Source organism: Canis lupus, chromosome 2 (genome assembly GCF_048164855.1).
Source record: "Canis lupus baileyi chromosome 2, mCanLup2.hap1, whole genome shotgun sequence".
Taxonomy (NCBI): Eukaryota; Metazoa; Chordata; class Mammalia; order Carnivora; family Canidae; genus Canis; species Canis lupus.
This window is the reverse complement of record NC_132839.1, coordinates 30,975,449-30,990,096: the sequence shown is the minus strand read 5'-3', so window position 1 is coordinate 30,990,096 and position 14,648 is coordinate 30,975,449. Positions and strand designations below refer to the sequence as shown.

At 38.4% G+C, this 14,648-nt stretch overlaps 1 protein-coding gene across 2 annotated transcripts in view; it reads left to right on the top strand.

Annotated features, from left to right (window-relative positions):
* Window positions 1-14,648, top strand: part of IQGAP2 (IQ motif containing GTPase activating protein 2) — a 287,229-nt gene extending 272,581 nt beyond the window's left edge. For both annotated transcript variants that reach the window (XM_072794591.1, XM_072794582.1), the window contains 6 exons: window positions 2,212-2,299; window positions 4,391-4,603; window positions 7,294-7,454; window positions 9,879-10,016; window positions 10,800-10,908; window positions 13,691-14,648. In XM_072794591.1, the coding sequence (XP_072650692.1) occupies window positions 2,212-2,299; window positions 4,391-4,603; window positions 7,294-7,454; window positions 9,879-10,016; window positions 10,800-10,908; window positions 13,691-13,804 (823 nt within the window). In that variant the 3' untranslated portion in view covers window positions 13,805-14,648. The remainder of the gene's footprint in view (window positions 1-2,211; window positions 2,300-4,390; window positions 4,604-7,293; window positions 7,455-9,878; window positions 10,017-10,799; window positions 10,909-13,690) is intronic.

Genomic DNA, 14,648 nt, shown 5'->3' with positions numbered 1-14,648 from the left:
ATGTTGAAAATGTCATTTCAATATGTAATTAGTCTAAAAACTGTTAATTTTTTCATACTAAAGCTTCATAACCTCTTTTATACCTGAACATATCTCAATCTGGACTAGCCATGTTTCAAGCAGTCCGTTGCCACCTGTGGCCACTGGCCCCCATCTTGGGCAGCGCAGCTTTGATGACCGAGTGAATGCTCACCACCTGTCAGACCCTAGTGAGAGGCTTTACATGCGACTCTTCATCCAGACCTTACTAAGGCCTCTGAGAAAGTCCCATTATATAAATGGAAAAACAGACTTATTGAGATTATATCATTTACACAAGTCGACACAATTATTAAGCAACAGGAGCCCCAAATGGATCTTAGATCTATCTGATCCCAGTGCCCTTAACCGTTAGGCGTACTGCAGTTCCCTGTCCTGAAACAGGGTGGTACTTGCATGCAAGATGTCTGGGGTGGAACTTTGGCCGTGAATTCCACAGGCTTGACATAAAGTAGAATTACAAGAGAAAGACACAGTATAGGCAGTTTGTCCTTGAGCAACTCCATAACAAACAAACATTTTTGGTCCCTGGCAGGGCATGCTTTAGTAACCCTAGTCATTTTGGTCATCAGTCCCTCTCTAAAGAGATGAGCTGGGAGCTTCCTGGAAAAATATATCATAAGTAGTTCCTAGAATATTATTTCAAATATGAAACCATGACTGTGTTTACATTTTTTAAATCATACAGTCCTTTAATTTCTAGCTATTTGATACGTTAACGGTGATTGGAAAAGGAAGTGGCGTGAGGAGGAAACAAGAACCTGGCTCTCTAAGCTACAGCCATCTTAGGAACAGTGCCTTCTCCTGCACCACTATATTTAGCTGCGTGTCCACCTCACTCTCGGGGGAAGTGTTCAGACATTCCCAGACAGCCTGTAAATCCCCAGCAGTGAAAGGCCATGGGTCAGAGGAAATGGCTGTGATCATTCTTCTCCTACAGACCTGCAGTAAATAAGAAATGACAAAAACAATGTCTACTACAGATGGTTTATTGGATTTTATCCTATTTTCAAAAATAACATATTTGGAATGAACTCTGAGGGTTTCCTCTGTCATTTGCCCCAATGCTTCAAACCATGAACAATGTTTTATTTTCATTTTCCCATATTCATACTGTGTGAACATTTCCTGCTATAGATAAGGAAGAAATACATCACCCAGTGATGTCACACAGTGCCTTTGAAAGAAATGATGTTAAGTACAACAGGGCAGCAAGAACAGTGAAACGTCAGTCATCGATTAGACCTGTTTATAACTTAAAGCAGCTTCTGTTTATATCTCTGTTTTTTAGAAAGGAAGATTCATCCAATAATAATTTTCCCACTCATGTAAAAATACACAGACTTGACCCTTCTCCTTTTATGCTGAAATCTTTTCACATTATTACATAACCCGATCTTTGAATAGGAAGGGGTGGCTGATTGCCATGAAGGATACATATGAAAAAGTATTGTGGTTTTAGCACTTCCAGTGGAGTTTCCTAGCTGCTTACATTTTAAGAGCCCTTCTTGTGCCTTCTGCCCCCTTAAGACAAGGATGCAAGCCAGTTGTTAGCTCCTCTACCAGACCTGAGGGTTGAACACCATCCACCTAGTTGCTGTGTCCACCGGCTTCCAAAGCCCCCACTGCCCATCTGGGACTGCTGCTCCCACTGGCCTTCAAACTGTTTCTTGACTTTCTCAGACCAGGAAAAATAACAGTTGGACTGGTTCCAAGAGGCTTATGATGTATTAAACAGGTTCAGAAGCTTAGATGTTATTAGTAAGGTCAGGAAAGTTGGGAGGGTACCAGGTAACATTGCTGTATTCTCTGCAGGAGCACGTCCTATCAGCAGCCCTTGTCCTTCCTGCTCATCAAAAGTAGCCCAGTTTAAAAAGAAGAAAAAGTATTTAGAGAATGAATCTAATGACATACTTGTCCCCGTGTTACCCATAGCATATTCCCACAACATGAGGTATGTAAAACCCGGACTTCGATTGCCAGGCATTCACAAACTTGCAGGAGCCTCCAGCAGATGTGAATTTCCTATAGACTGTTTCACTTTAAGGGATCATCTTTGAAGCTCCACTTTTGCGTGTGTTTGTGCAGCACATATAAAGACACATAGGGAGGAAGCCGACTGTTGTGCATAGGACTGCTGTCTGAAAGTCTGTCTCTTCTCAATTTTCTAAGGACCAAAAAGCTAATCATTGATGTGATCCGGAACCAACCAGGGAACACGTTGACAGAAATCTTGGAGACACCAGCAACTACACAACAGGTAATTGGCCTTTGAGTGTAAAATAATAAGTACCATGTATATGAATTAACTTTATTAATCTTCATGTCCAGTGGTTACTATGATCGCACAGTGTAACCGACATGGTTTGGAAGTAAGGAAATTTATCTGTTACTCTGGCCAGCTGGATTCAGTCATAAATGTAAAGTCCCTATAATAGGAATGAAATATAAAATGCAGCACCAAATTTATGCTGAATGTAATTTTGTCCTAGACTAGGAAGATAGCTCTGGGTCTTTTAAAGCCTCTGAATGTTTATTATAAAGTTTATCATACAGTCGGTAAGCAAATAAGGCAGTTAAGAGATAGTTCTGGTCAATAGGATGTAAAAAACTACCTTTCACTTGAAACAGGTGTCTTACACATTAAAACTCTTCCAAATGTTTCAGAAGCAAATGTCTTGAGTCCATCAGGTCAGAGCACCATTATCATGGTGTAAGTTACTAAAGGTTCATAACAATCTTGCATTAAAGTTGTTACCAACATCTTTTAAAATGCATCTTGTTTATGTAGTTCATTCTAAATTAACTAACTGCTATTGTTTTAATATCAACAATTGCCACTTGGTTAACATAAGTTAATAAAATTATATAATTTGGTATATATATAATTCTTAGCAGAGCTACACATAATTTTCCTGAATCATTCTTTAAAAAAAGAAAAAAAGATTTATTTGTTTATTTGAGAGAGAATGAAAGAAGAGCATAAGTGAGGAAAGGGACCAAAGCAGAAGGAGAGGGAAAGAGAATCCTCAAGCAAACTGCTGAGCATAGAGCCTAATGTGGAGCTCAATCCCATGATCCTGTGATCGTGAGCTGAATGGAAATCAAGAGTTGGATGCCCCATCCCTGAATCATTCTTCATCTAATTGGTTGCCAAGAAATGATTGTCCATTTTTAATTTAAAAAATACATAGAATGAAACTTCAGGTTATCTGATGTTTGTTACATGTGAATATTTTTAAGCAATGTGAGTGGAATATCCTACTAATTTAGTAAAAGAATTTTAGTCCTTATTGAATATTTAATTTTTCCCCTAATATAGCATAGTCACTAAGAATGCAGACTTCCAAGACAGTATAGTCCTGTACCTCCTGGCTGTGTAATTCTAGGCACTTAAAAGCATTTCTGTGCCTCAGTTTCCTCAACCACAAAATGGGAATAATAATAGTGCTTCATTCACAGCAAGAACAAATGATTTAAAACATGTTAAGTGGGTAGAATAATAACTGGCACATACTAGGTGTTCAATGAGATATTAAGTACTGCAATTACTATTGCTGACCGCTGACCTGGTAACCCCTTCCTTTGTACGTGACACTGATCGCTCTGCCATCTAATAACATTTGTATCCTTAGACTTTATATTGTGTCAGCCAGTTGTCTAATAAAATGAAATGGGAAGATCACCAGTCTCCTTTTATTACTTGTTTGGTTGGGTTTTTTTTTTTTAACAACCTGTCCTAAAAAAAAAAAAAAAAAAAAAAAAAAACAACAACAACCTGTCCTATTTTCCTCATTCATTCATTTACTAATCATTTATTTGGGAGCTTAGTATGACCTAAAATATCCCTATTCCCTTTGACTCAAAGAAGCCTTGCAGGTTTTTCAGAGTTGGTAGTTTGAGAATTAGTCTCTAATTAAAATAAAGTCTCTACCTTCATGGCTTACCAGTCTCCATAAATATGGCTGATGTGTGAGAGTTCAGTTGGGTTCTGGATGTTCAGGGTGTTCTCATTAGCTGTTTTAATAAATAATGTAATTTTAGTTTCATCAACTGAACTATCCAGAAATTACAAAATAATCAGTTGTCCACTGTACTTTCAGTGCACTAAAGTAGCCATCAAGAATTTTGCTCAAAGTAGGCCTGCCACCACTGTTGTATTTCTCAAAAAAGATGAAATAACCCCTTCCCAAAGACCTCCTTCAAAAATCCATGAAGAACATAAGCGGATTCTGGTCGTTGGACTCTGACTTGAGGATTTCTTTTATTTTGACATTAACTTACCTTATACAGGTTACAAACTTGTGAGACTAGGGAATCAGAAGTCAACATCTTGATATTCTCTTTTCAGGAAACAGATCATGCCAAAGATATGGTGAGCCGTGCAATTATAGATTCCCAGGCTCCAGAAGAAATGAAACATAGTCAGTCTATGGTTGAAGATGCACAGCTACCCCTAGAGCAAAAGAAGAGGAAAATCCAGAGGAATCTTCGGACATTGGAACAAACTGGACATGTGTCATCCAAAAATAAATACCAAGACATTCTCAATGAGATTGCCAAGGTTTTTAGAAATAATATTCTTCCTCCTTCTTAGTAGACATTTGCTAATCATTGGTCACATGCTAGGCACTCTCTCAGGAACATTACAGACTCATAATTGTATTACCATGGTCACCATTAGAGATTTTCAAAGGTTTTAGAGCCATTGATGGCTTTTGATAGAGAAAAATCACAACTTCCCAAGTCATTAGGACATTGGACACATGCCAGAAATAAATGCTCAGGAAATGTAATAGACAAGTTTCATCTATATCTTTAAACAATACCTACTAAGTTTGGGTTTGTTTGTTTGAAGATTTTATGTTTAGTAATCTCTACACCCATCGTGGGGCTCAAACCTACAACCCGAGATCAAGAGTTGCATGCTCTACCAACTGAGCCAGCCAGGCACCACAATACTTACTGGTTTTAAAAATGATGCCTTTTTGGGGATCCCTGGGTGGCTCGGCAGTTTAGCGCCTGCCTCTGGCCCAGGACGTGATCCTGGAGAACTGGGATCGAGTCTCGCATCAAGCTCCCTGCATGGAGCCTGCTTCTCCCTCTGCCTGTGTCTCTGCCTCTCTTTCTCTCTGTGTCTCTCATGAATAAATAAAATCTTTAAAAATAAATAAATAAATAAAAATGACACTTTTTTTTTTTAAGATTTATTCATCCATTCATGAGAGACACAGAGAGAGAGAGCCAGAAACACAGGGAGAAGCAGGCTCCATGATGGGAGCCCAATGTAGGACTCGATCCCAGGACCATGGGATCATGTCCTGAGCCAAAAGGCAGACGCTCAACCTCTGAGCCATCTAGGCGTCCCAAAAAATGACACTTTCATAAAAGTTATCTCTTGTTAGTTGGCATTTACTCCAATTGCTCTTAGGACCTGCCACCAAGATACTAACTCTATGTCCCTGAGAATGTGCCTCTGAGCAGTTAAGCCTAAATTAGGTTAACCCTTAACTTAAAACTTCAAGGGTGCTTTCTGTTTTCTCATACTTTTACAGTTGGGAAACATCCTGAGAAAAGGATCTCAAATTAGTGTGAGGAAACATCACAGGAAATGGCTGAGATCTGTTTGCCAAGGATAAGGAAGTATATATCTGTGTCAAATGGACATTTCATTGTTTTTATCCAAATATGCAAGTTAAAATGGGTCTGGAGGTTAAAGGCAGTTAAGTGATCAGGAAAAAAAGGAAATGTTCTTACCTTCTTTGTGAAAAACCAACTCCACTTCTTTCTTCCATGGAAAGTTATGGTCACTTCTAGCAGCAGGCTTCTTCCTTCTAGCTTAAGTGACTCAAGGGAAGTCACATTTCTTTCCATAGCTCGGAGGTGGAAAATATTTCTCTTTGGGAATTAGTAGAGAAATTAATGCTTTTTCCTTAAAAAAAAAATAATAATGAAGGCATCCTCCAGAAAGATTCTGTTTAGTGAAGAATTTTTACTTATGCGTGTGTGCCTTTCTGACTGAATTCCTAGAGGAATGTGTTGTAATTTGCCCACATGAGGAAAATCATATTAAACAAGAACTGTTTTCTTAAATGAAACATTTTTATGATTTGCCAGTTAGAATGACAAATTTTATGTCCATGAGTTTGAATATAGCATAGTTCCTGTCGATTGTGAGCAGTTTGGACAACTTAATGTTCTACGAACTCTATTTAAATCCAAGAAATAGGGAAGCCTGGGTGGCTCAGCAGTTTAGTGCTGCCTTCAGCCCAGGGCGTGATCCTGGAGACCCAGGATCGAGTCCCGCGTCAGGCTCCCTGTATGGAGCCTGCTTCTCCCTCTGCCTGTGTCTCTGCCTCTCTCTCTCTCTCTCTCTCTCTCTCTCTCTGTCTCTCATGAATAAAAAAATAAAATCTTTGGAAAAAAAAAAGAATGGAACTTAAAAAATAGATATAGATATAGATATAGATATCTATATATCTATATATATCTCCAAGGAATAGTTACCAAGGTTAAGTCTTTCCAATCAGTCTTGAGAGCTCAGGTGTTTTTCACAAACCTTGAGAAATATTTCCCAGATTAAAAGTGCATTTTTTTTTTACTTATTTCTAAAATGAATGCATTGATTACATGTAAAGTATTCTTCAAAATGGAATGTTCTGAAGAAATTGGGAAAGTCTTCCTTATGCCCCTTGTAAAACACTATTTTTTCTTAAATTAATTGTATGATTATGGGCAGCCCGGGTGGCTCAGTGGTTTAGCGCCGCCTTCAGCCCAGGGTGTGATCCTGGGGTCCCGGGATCGAGTCCCACATTGGGCTCCCTGCATGGAGCCTGCTTCTCCCTCTGCTTGTGTCTCTGCCTCTCTCTCTGTTTCTCTCATGAGAAATAAAATCTCTCATGAATAAATAAAATCTTAAAAAAATTAATTGTATGGTTATTCTAAAAATCCTTCCGTGCTTTTCCATCAAGAAAAAAACAAACCAAAAAAAAACAAAAAAAAACAAAAAAAAACAAAAAAAAAAAAGAAAAAAACAAACCTTAGCAACTCTGTTAAAGTGAAATATGGACTCTTCTAGTCTGAGTAAGCGAGGATGGGAGGGCACTTTAGTAATCAGAGATTAAGGTCACCAAGGAAAGCTACCAATAGTCACAAACATTGATTTCATAGTCCACATTATTCTTGTCCCACATTAGCAACATCATAAAGTAAACTTCTTAAATCTTGTATCATAGCATTTACTTGTTCTTTTAGGACATTCGAAATCAAAGACTACATCGTAAGCTTCGAAAAGCTGAACTGGCAAAACTTCAGCAGACCCTGAAGGCGCTTAATGAGAAGGCGGCATTTTATGAAGAACAAATTAATTATTATGACACCTACATAAAGACTTGTGTGGACAACTTAAAAAGAAGGTAAGTTAAAATCATATATCCATTTGCTTTATATGGGTGTCAGTTCTTTTACAATCCTGGACAATAGGGCTTGAAGCAAAATTTTGCTTTATTTTACAACCAAAAACTTGAATCTCAATCTCAATTTTGTGATTTGCCGCCGTGACCTAATAAATCAGAAGTCGGGATGCCTGGGTGGCTCAGCCGTTAAATATCTGCCTTCAGCTCATGATCCCAGTCCTGGGTTCAAGCTCCACATCGGGCTTCCTGCATGGAGCCTGCTTCTCCCCCTGCCTGTGTGCCTCTCTATGTGTCTCTCATGAATAAATAAATAAAATCTTAAAAAAAAAAAAAAAAGCAGAAGTCCATTTAGAAACTTTTTAATTGCCTACCAGCTTGGAATTGAAGTAGCTCAATCTGTTGTATTTTAAGCAAGTACCTTTAACACTTGGGGAAGCACTCTCTTTTTTCCTTTTGTCTTTTTTAGTAATAGGTGTCTTTGAACACTGTGATGGAAAAATTAAAGCTACTCTTGTTTTTTGAATATTTACAATAAACAATATTAGATAACCCCAAGTATTTCCTAATAGCGGGATGCAGCCTCATGATTTAAAATTGCTTAGTGGGGTACCTGGGTGGCTCAGTCAGTTAAGCATCTGACTCTTGATTTCAGCTCAGGTCATGATCTCAAGGTCATGAGATAGAGCCTGCATCCGGCTCTTCTACGTTGAGAGTGTGCTTGAGGTTCTCTCTCTTTCCTCTGCCCCTCACTTACTAACTCCCCCTTACTAACTCCCTCAAGCGTGCTCTCTCTGTCTCTCTCAAATAAATTTTAAAGACTTTAAAATTGCCTAGTAGTTTTAAAAAATTATTATTGACATAAATGACAAAATTTGGCGGTTTCCTATTACCCATTAGCATCCATATTACAGATTTTTTATACACAGTGTAGCCACTTTTAATGAGTATTCTTTGCTCATAATTGTTCTTACTTAGACTAAGGTCAATACTAACTGAATTTTAATTACCCATATAAATATGTAATGCGGTATTTTCATGTAATCCATGTAGTCAAATTGAGAGTAGGAAATGGTGCTATACAGAAAAATCAATTGCATTAATCATAGAAGATTTGATGAAGGAAAATAACCAAATTTAAACAGATCCATTTGGGCCCCACTAGTTCTGAATTTTAATTCATTTGCTTGCAGCATATAAATTATTTTTTCTCTGTTCCTGGGAGGAAGAAGTTGATCAAGCTAATAATACCCAGTAGAGGGAAAGAAAAAAAAAATACCCAGTAGAGGGGATCCCTGGGTGGCTCAGTGGTTTAGTGCCTGCCTTTGGCCCCAGGGCATGATCCTGGAGTCCCAGGACCAAGAGCCCCACATCGGGTTCCCTGCATGGAGCCTGCTTCTCCCTCTGCCTGTCTCTCTCTCTCTCTCTCTCTCTCTCTCTCTCTCTGTCTCTCATGAATAAACAAATAAAATCTTTTAAAAAAATACAAAGTAGAAATAAGGTTGTTCGAGGGGGTGGTTACATATTTATTGCAACTACTTGAAGACATTTTATAAGCTCTGCAGTTAGGTGAGCTGGATTTGCATTCTAATTTCCTGTTACATTGTGTGATCTGTGACCCAGCCCAGTGAACTTCTCTGGAACTTCAATTTTCTCATCTTTAAGGTGGCAATAAGAGTACCAGCTTCACCAGCATTGTCATGAGAGCTAAATGAAACAATGAGAAAGGAATTTATTTCAAAGCAACGTGAGGCAATTTGCAAATTTGCAAACGTGAGGCAATATTCATAAGGTACTTAGAACATTGCTGGCCCGCATAGTATTTATTAAATAAACTAATGAAGTCTTAGTAATACTTTTCCTTAGGAGTATGCAAGCTTGTTTTAATGAATGAAAGCTGCTTGCAGAATAACTTAATATAACCACTTAGTTCGGATGCCTGAGAAAATAGAGTCTGGGACGCCGGAGTGGCTCAGTGGTTAAGTGCCTGCCTTCAGCTCAGGGCGTGATTCTGGAGTCTCGGGATCAAGTCCCACATTGGGCTCCCTGTATGGAGCCTGCTTCTCCCTCTGCCTATGTCTCTGCCTCTGTGTGTGTGTGTCTCTCATAAATAAATAAATAAATAAATAAATAAATAAATAAATAAATAAATAAATAAATAAATAAAATCTTTTAAAAAAAGAAATATATTAGTCTGTCATTCAAACTAAAGTCACTTTGAAAATAGCTTTCTCTTATAACTTCAGCAGTGAGGTTTTATGGTCTAGGGAAAATTGTCACCTACTATCACAAAATAGAAAGTTTCATATTCAGTGCAGTGGGGACCAAGTGTGGACAATGGTGAACACACTGGGCATGGTTGTCGCACCTCCAGAAACATCTGAGTTTGCCATCATGACAACAGACTGTTTATTCTTATTTTGTCAGAAATGCACGAAGATCAATTAAACTAGATGGAAAAGGAGAACCCAAAGGGGCGAAGAGATCTAAGCCGGTGAGGTACACAGCAGCAAAGCTGCATGAGAAAGGAGTCCTCCTGGGGATAGATGACCTTCAGACCAACCAGTGAGTGTGATTTGGAATCTGCACATAACACAAGTCCCCTCTAATCACTCCCATAAAAATCTGACTCACTTCTCTTTGGTTTCCCGTGGCCTTTGAAGAGAGCTTCATTTGGTCTATCAAGGCTTACCCTTGATTACATATGACGGGGGGAAATACCATGTATTGTAATCTCTAGTCTTCCCATCAGACCCGAGCATCTGGAGCTGCAGATCATAGGAAGTGCTGAGCAGGTCATTGTGTTTGCCATGGCTAGTCTGGTGCTTTTGGATTTGCCAGCCTCCCCTTTCCCACCAGAAGAACTGAGTCATATCAGTCGGTTGAGTGTCTGACTCTTGATCTCGGCTCAGGTTTTGATCTCAGGGTCGTGAGTGTAGGACCCACACTGGGCTCCACTTTGGGCATGGAGCCTACTTTAAATTAAAATAAGATTAAATTAGCTTCTCAGCAGTATATGTCAATAGTTAATTCTCATTTTTTATGAACCTTCTATTTCCAACTATATTTTATGCTCTTTAAGAACCAGGACCAAAAAAAAAAAAAAAAAAAACAAGGACCATATTTTAATAGCATTTTTTTTGTAAAGTACCTACTTCAGTGCTCTCAGCTACAGTCCCAACAAGAGCTATCAAACCTAGTTTTAGTGAGCAGAGTGAGGATTTTCCCAGTGAAACTTTCATTAAGCATGGTAATTAAAAATTCCTTTAACTTGTTTCAGCTTTACACATATATTTGCAATATATTTACACATATATTTGCAATTCCATGTGTTCCTTTCTTCATTAGGTTTAAAAATGTTACTTTTGATATCGTATCTACTGAAGATGTGGGCATCTTTGATGTCAGATCAAAATTCCTTGGTGTTGACATGGAAAAGGTACAGCTCAATATTCAGGTAAGCTGAGATTTCTGCAAAGTGGGGTTGAGTTTTAGAATGTGTGTCATTTGTGCCTCCCCGGCTTCAACTCTTAGTAACAGTGAGGTTCACCAGAAGACCACTGCAAGTCTTAATTGCCAATATTAGCTTTTTAAGCATTGATTTCTTTAAAGTCTAATTTTTCAAAATATTGGAAATGGAAATGCTTTGAGATGGCAAACCATAGTGGTCAGTGTTTCTAAGCCATGTTTCCATTTTGAAGCTTAGAGGGCAAAAATAGTATAAAAGTATTCAGAGCTATTAAGGCTGGAAAGTTTTCTTTTTTTTTTTTAATTTTTATTTATTTATGATAGTCACACAGAGAGAGAGGCAGAGACATAGGCAGAGGGAGAAGGAGGCTCCATGCACCAGGAGCCCGACATGGGATGCGATCCCGGGTCTCCAGGATCGCGCCCTGGACCAAAGGCAGGCGCCAAACGTCTGCGCCACCCAGGGATCCCCAGAAAGTTTTCTTTTATTAGAAACTTGGATTTCTTTCTAAGACTACATATGCGCAGGATTGGAACTTTCCTGACCCCATTTCTCCTTCTCTCCCCTTCTTAGAATCATTTTAACATTAATGTATTAAATCTGTTAAATGCATAGGGGGCACCTGGGTAGCTCAGTCTGTTGAGTGGCCAACTCTTGGTTTGGTCTCAGGTCCTAATCTCACGGGTCGTGGTATAGAGCTCTGTGCTCAGTGCTGAGTATGCTTCGGATTCTCTCTCCCTCCTGCCCACTTGTACACGCTCTCTCTCTCTCTGTCTCTCTCTCTGTCTCTCTCTCTCTCTCAAATAAATACATAAATGAAATCTTAAAAAAAATCTCTGGGTGCCTGGGTGACTCAGTCAGGTAAGCATCTACCTTTGGCTCAGGTCATGATTCCGGGGTCCTGGGATTGAACCCCATGTCGGGCTCCCTACTCAGGGAGGAGTCTGCTTCTCCCTCTGCTCCTCACTCTGCTTATGCTTGCTCCCTCTCTGTCAAATAAAGAAATAAAATCTTTTTAAAAAGTTCTCTCCCCTCTGCCTGTTTGCACGTGCACTCTCTCCCTCTCTCTTTCCTTCTAAAATGAATAAATCCTTTTTAAAAATATCCGTTAAATGCTTAGGATGCTAGGAATGAAAGACATTGTGCAAAATAGTTATCTATAAGTAGAAAAATGGTGTCTGCAGTCTGAATTATTGCCTTTTTCCCAGAAGAACCACATTTAAACCAAATATACTTGAACAGAAACTGACACATCCAGTTTGTGTGTCCAAAAACCACCACAACCACAGAAAATGAAACGTTTATCTACTCCCAACCTCTTCTTAATCCTTAGCTAGAAGTGCTTAAATGAAGTATTTGGGTTTTCCTTTTTCATTAAAGAGATTTTTAAATGGAAATAACACCTATTTATGTGGGTCCCAAATTACTTGTAAAATGGTTCCCAGATATTCTGTATGGATCTACACAAACCATCTTGATGAGCCACCGTCAGGGACAAGTTCTAGCCTCACTGCCTGCTGAGCCTGTGCCCGAGAGCCCTGAAATGACTTCCCCTTCCTAGAAGCAGATGCCAATCCCTACTTTTCTATTTAGCATTCCTTGTGGCTTAAAAAGAAAAATTAGAACTAAATGAATAGAATAAGGCCATTGAGATAATGGAGTCAATTAGAGTCCAGAGAGAAAATGAAAGATAATGCGTAATTATGAAAAGTATACATAAGTACACAGTATTGTTTTCTACCTTATTTTGTCACTAAATGTATCCATCTAACAATTTAACTGAAAAGCTTGAATTACCCTATGTACCATTTAGACAAATATGGGAAGAGAAAATGTGCTCCAAGTGATGTGCCTTTGTTAGTCATTCTTCTCTAGAAGTGGCAAAGACATCTCATGTAAATGTCAAGAAGGAAATGACCCGAGGCCAATCAACATCAACCGGACAGATGAATTCTAAGTGACTGGGAGACACCTGTTCAGAGAGGTCTCAGGAACCCCATGGGACTTCCTTTGAACAGTGGTGCAAATATCAAGCTTCACTTGCTCCTTTGTTAGGGATTCAGTCAGTATGCAGTAGGATTAGCTATTCATGCCTTTCCTCTATACACATAATTGATTGTGAACTGTCATTCCTTAGCTGCATACAGGTGGCTAACCATGCCCCAGATTTTTCAAGTCATTAACATATCACCAGGGCTAGCTATGTAATTTGCAGGGCTTGACACAAAATGAAAACATACAGTTCCTTATTCAGAATTATTAAGAATTTCAAGATGGTAACAGCAGAGCATTAAACTAAATGCAGGGCCCACTGCTCATGTTACCTTGCACAATTTAAATGACCCAGTAGCCAGCCCTGCACCTAATAACTAATAAAGCCAGACTTCTGCCTATACATTGACCTTTAGACAATTATATTATCCCATGAATTACCAAAGAGGACGAGATGGCCAGGTCTCTAAGTGTGAGACAGGACTGGAGGTAAGTAATCCTCAAGTGAGACAGTCAGACCACAATACCATCATCACGTGGGAACTTAAAATGCAGATTCTTGGGCCCTGCCCCAGGGCTACCATGTGAAAGCATCCAGTGGGTGACACCCAGCAATCTCGGTTGTAACTACCTGTGGTTTTTAACTGGGTGATTTTGGTGCACACTCCGTAGTTAGGTCAACTGAATCTTATTTTTGTTGACAGATTCTTCTAGAATGTTTTTTTGAAATGTACAAAATGTCAAATGTGAGATTTAATGATGATCTTCCTCATTTCAGGATTTACTTCAGATGCAGTATGAAGGAGTAGCTGTAATGAAAATGTTTGATAAGGTTAAAGTGAATGTGAACCTTCTCATATACCTGCTGAACAAGAAGTTCTATGGAAAGTGAAGTGCCCGCAGAAACTTGATGGGATCTGTATCACCTGGATTAAGGAATGAATCTGTTTAATATTTTTGTTGTTAAACATGATTGAAATCACTGCTTAGAAATGTGTGATTTTTAAAAAAACAAAAACAAAACAAAAACGACCAAAACTTCTGAAGAATGTACCCATGTGCCTTTTTTGATAATCTGATAGTATGGTGGAGTAACACAAAACAATGAATTCATGTAAACACCTCCACATTATATTGTGGTATAGGTATTCTGATTTAAAACTTTGGACATTGTGTGATCTGTTTTAAAAAGTAGGGAGAAGATAAATTTAGCTGCCTAGAGACAAATCTGTAAACCTATTTTCCTATGAAAAAAATTTTAAATGTCCCATTTGAATAATGTAATTCTTCATAGATTTTTTTTAATCTATGGAGAAATGGAAACCTAATTATTTTTAATGAATTACTTACACAGATACTTAGTTCTAAGCCCTATCTTCTGGGAGTTACCAATTTTAAAGAACTTTTGTGCAATTCAAAATGAAGTTTTTATAAGTAATTGAAAGTGGTAATACAATAACACTTTCTGTATAAAAGTATATATTTTATGTGATTTATTCCTACTAAATGAAGTGCACTACTGCCTCATTAAAGACTCTTGTTCCCAGAGCCTTTAAGTGACTAAGGAACACCACGGTAGCGATCTTAAGCCCCGCCTCCACCCCTCACAGTTTATTTGAATACTAAATTGTGCCTCTCGATTTTTTGTAATGCAATAAAATCAGTATCTAGATGGTTTTTAAATGTATCCTTTGAAAATTGTTTTATGTAAAATAAATGTTACTGAATTATATGAA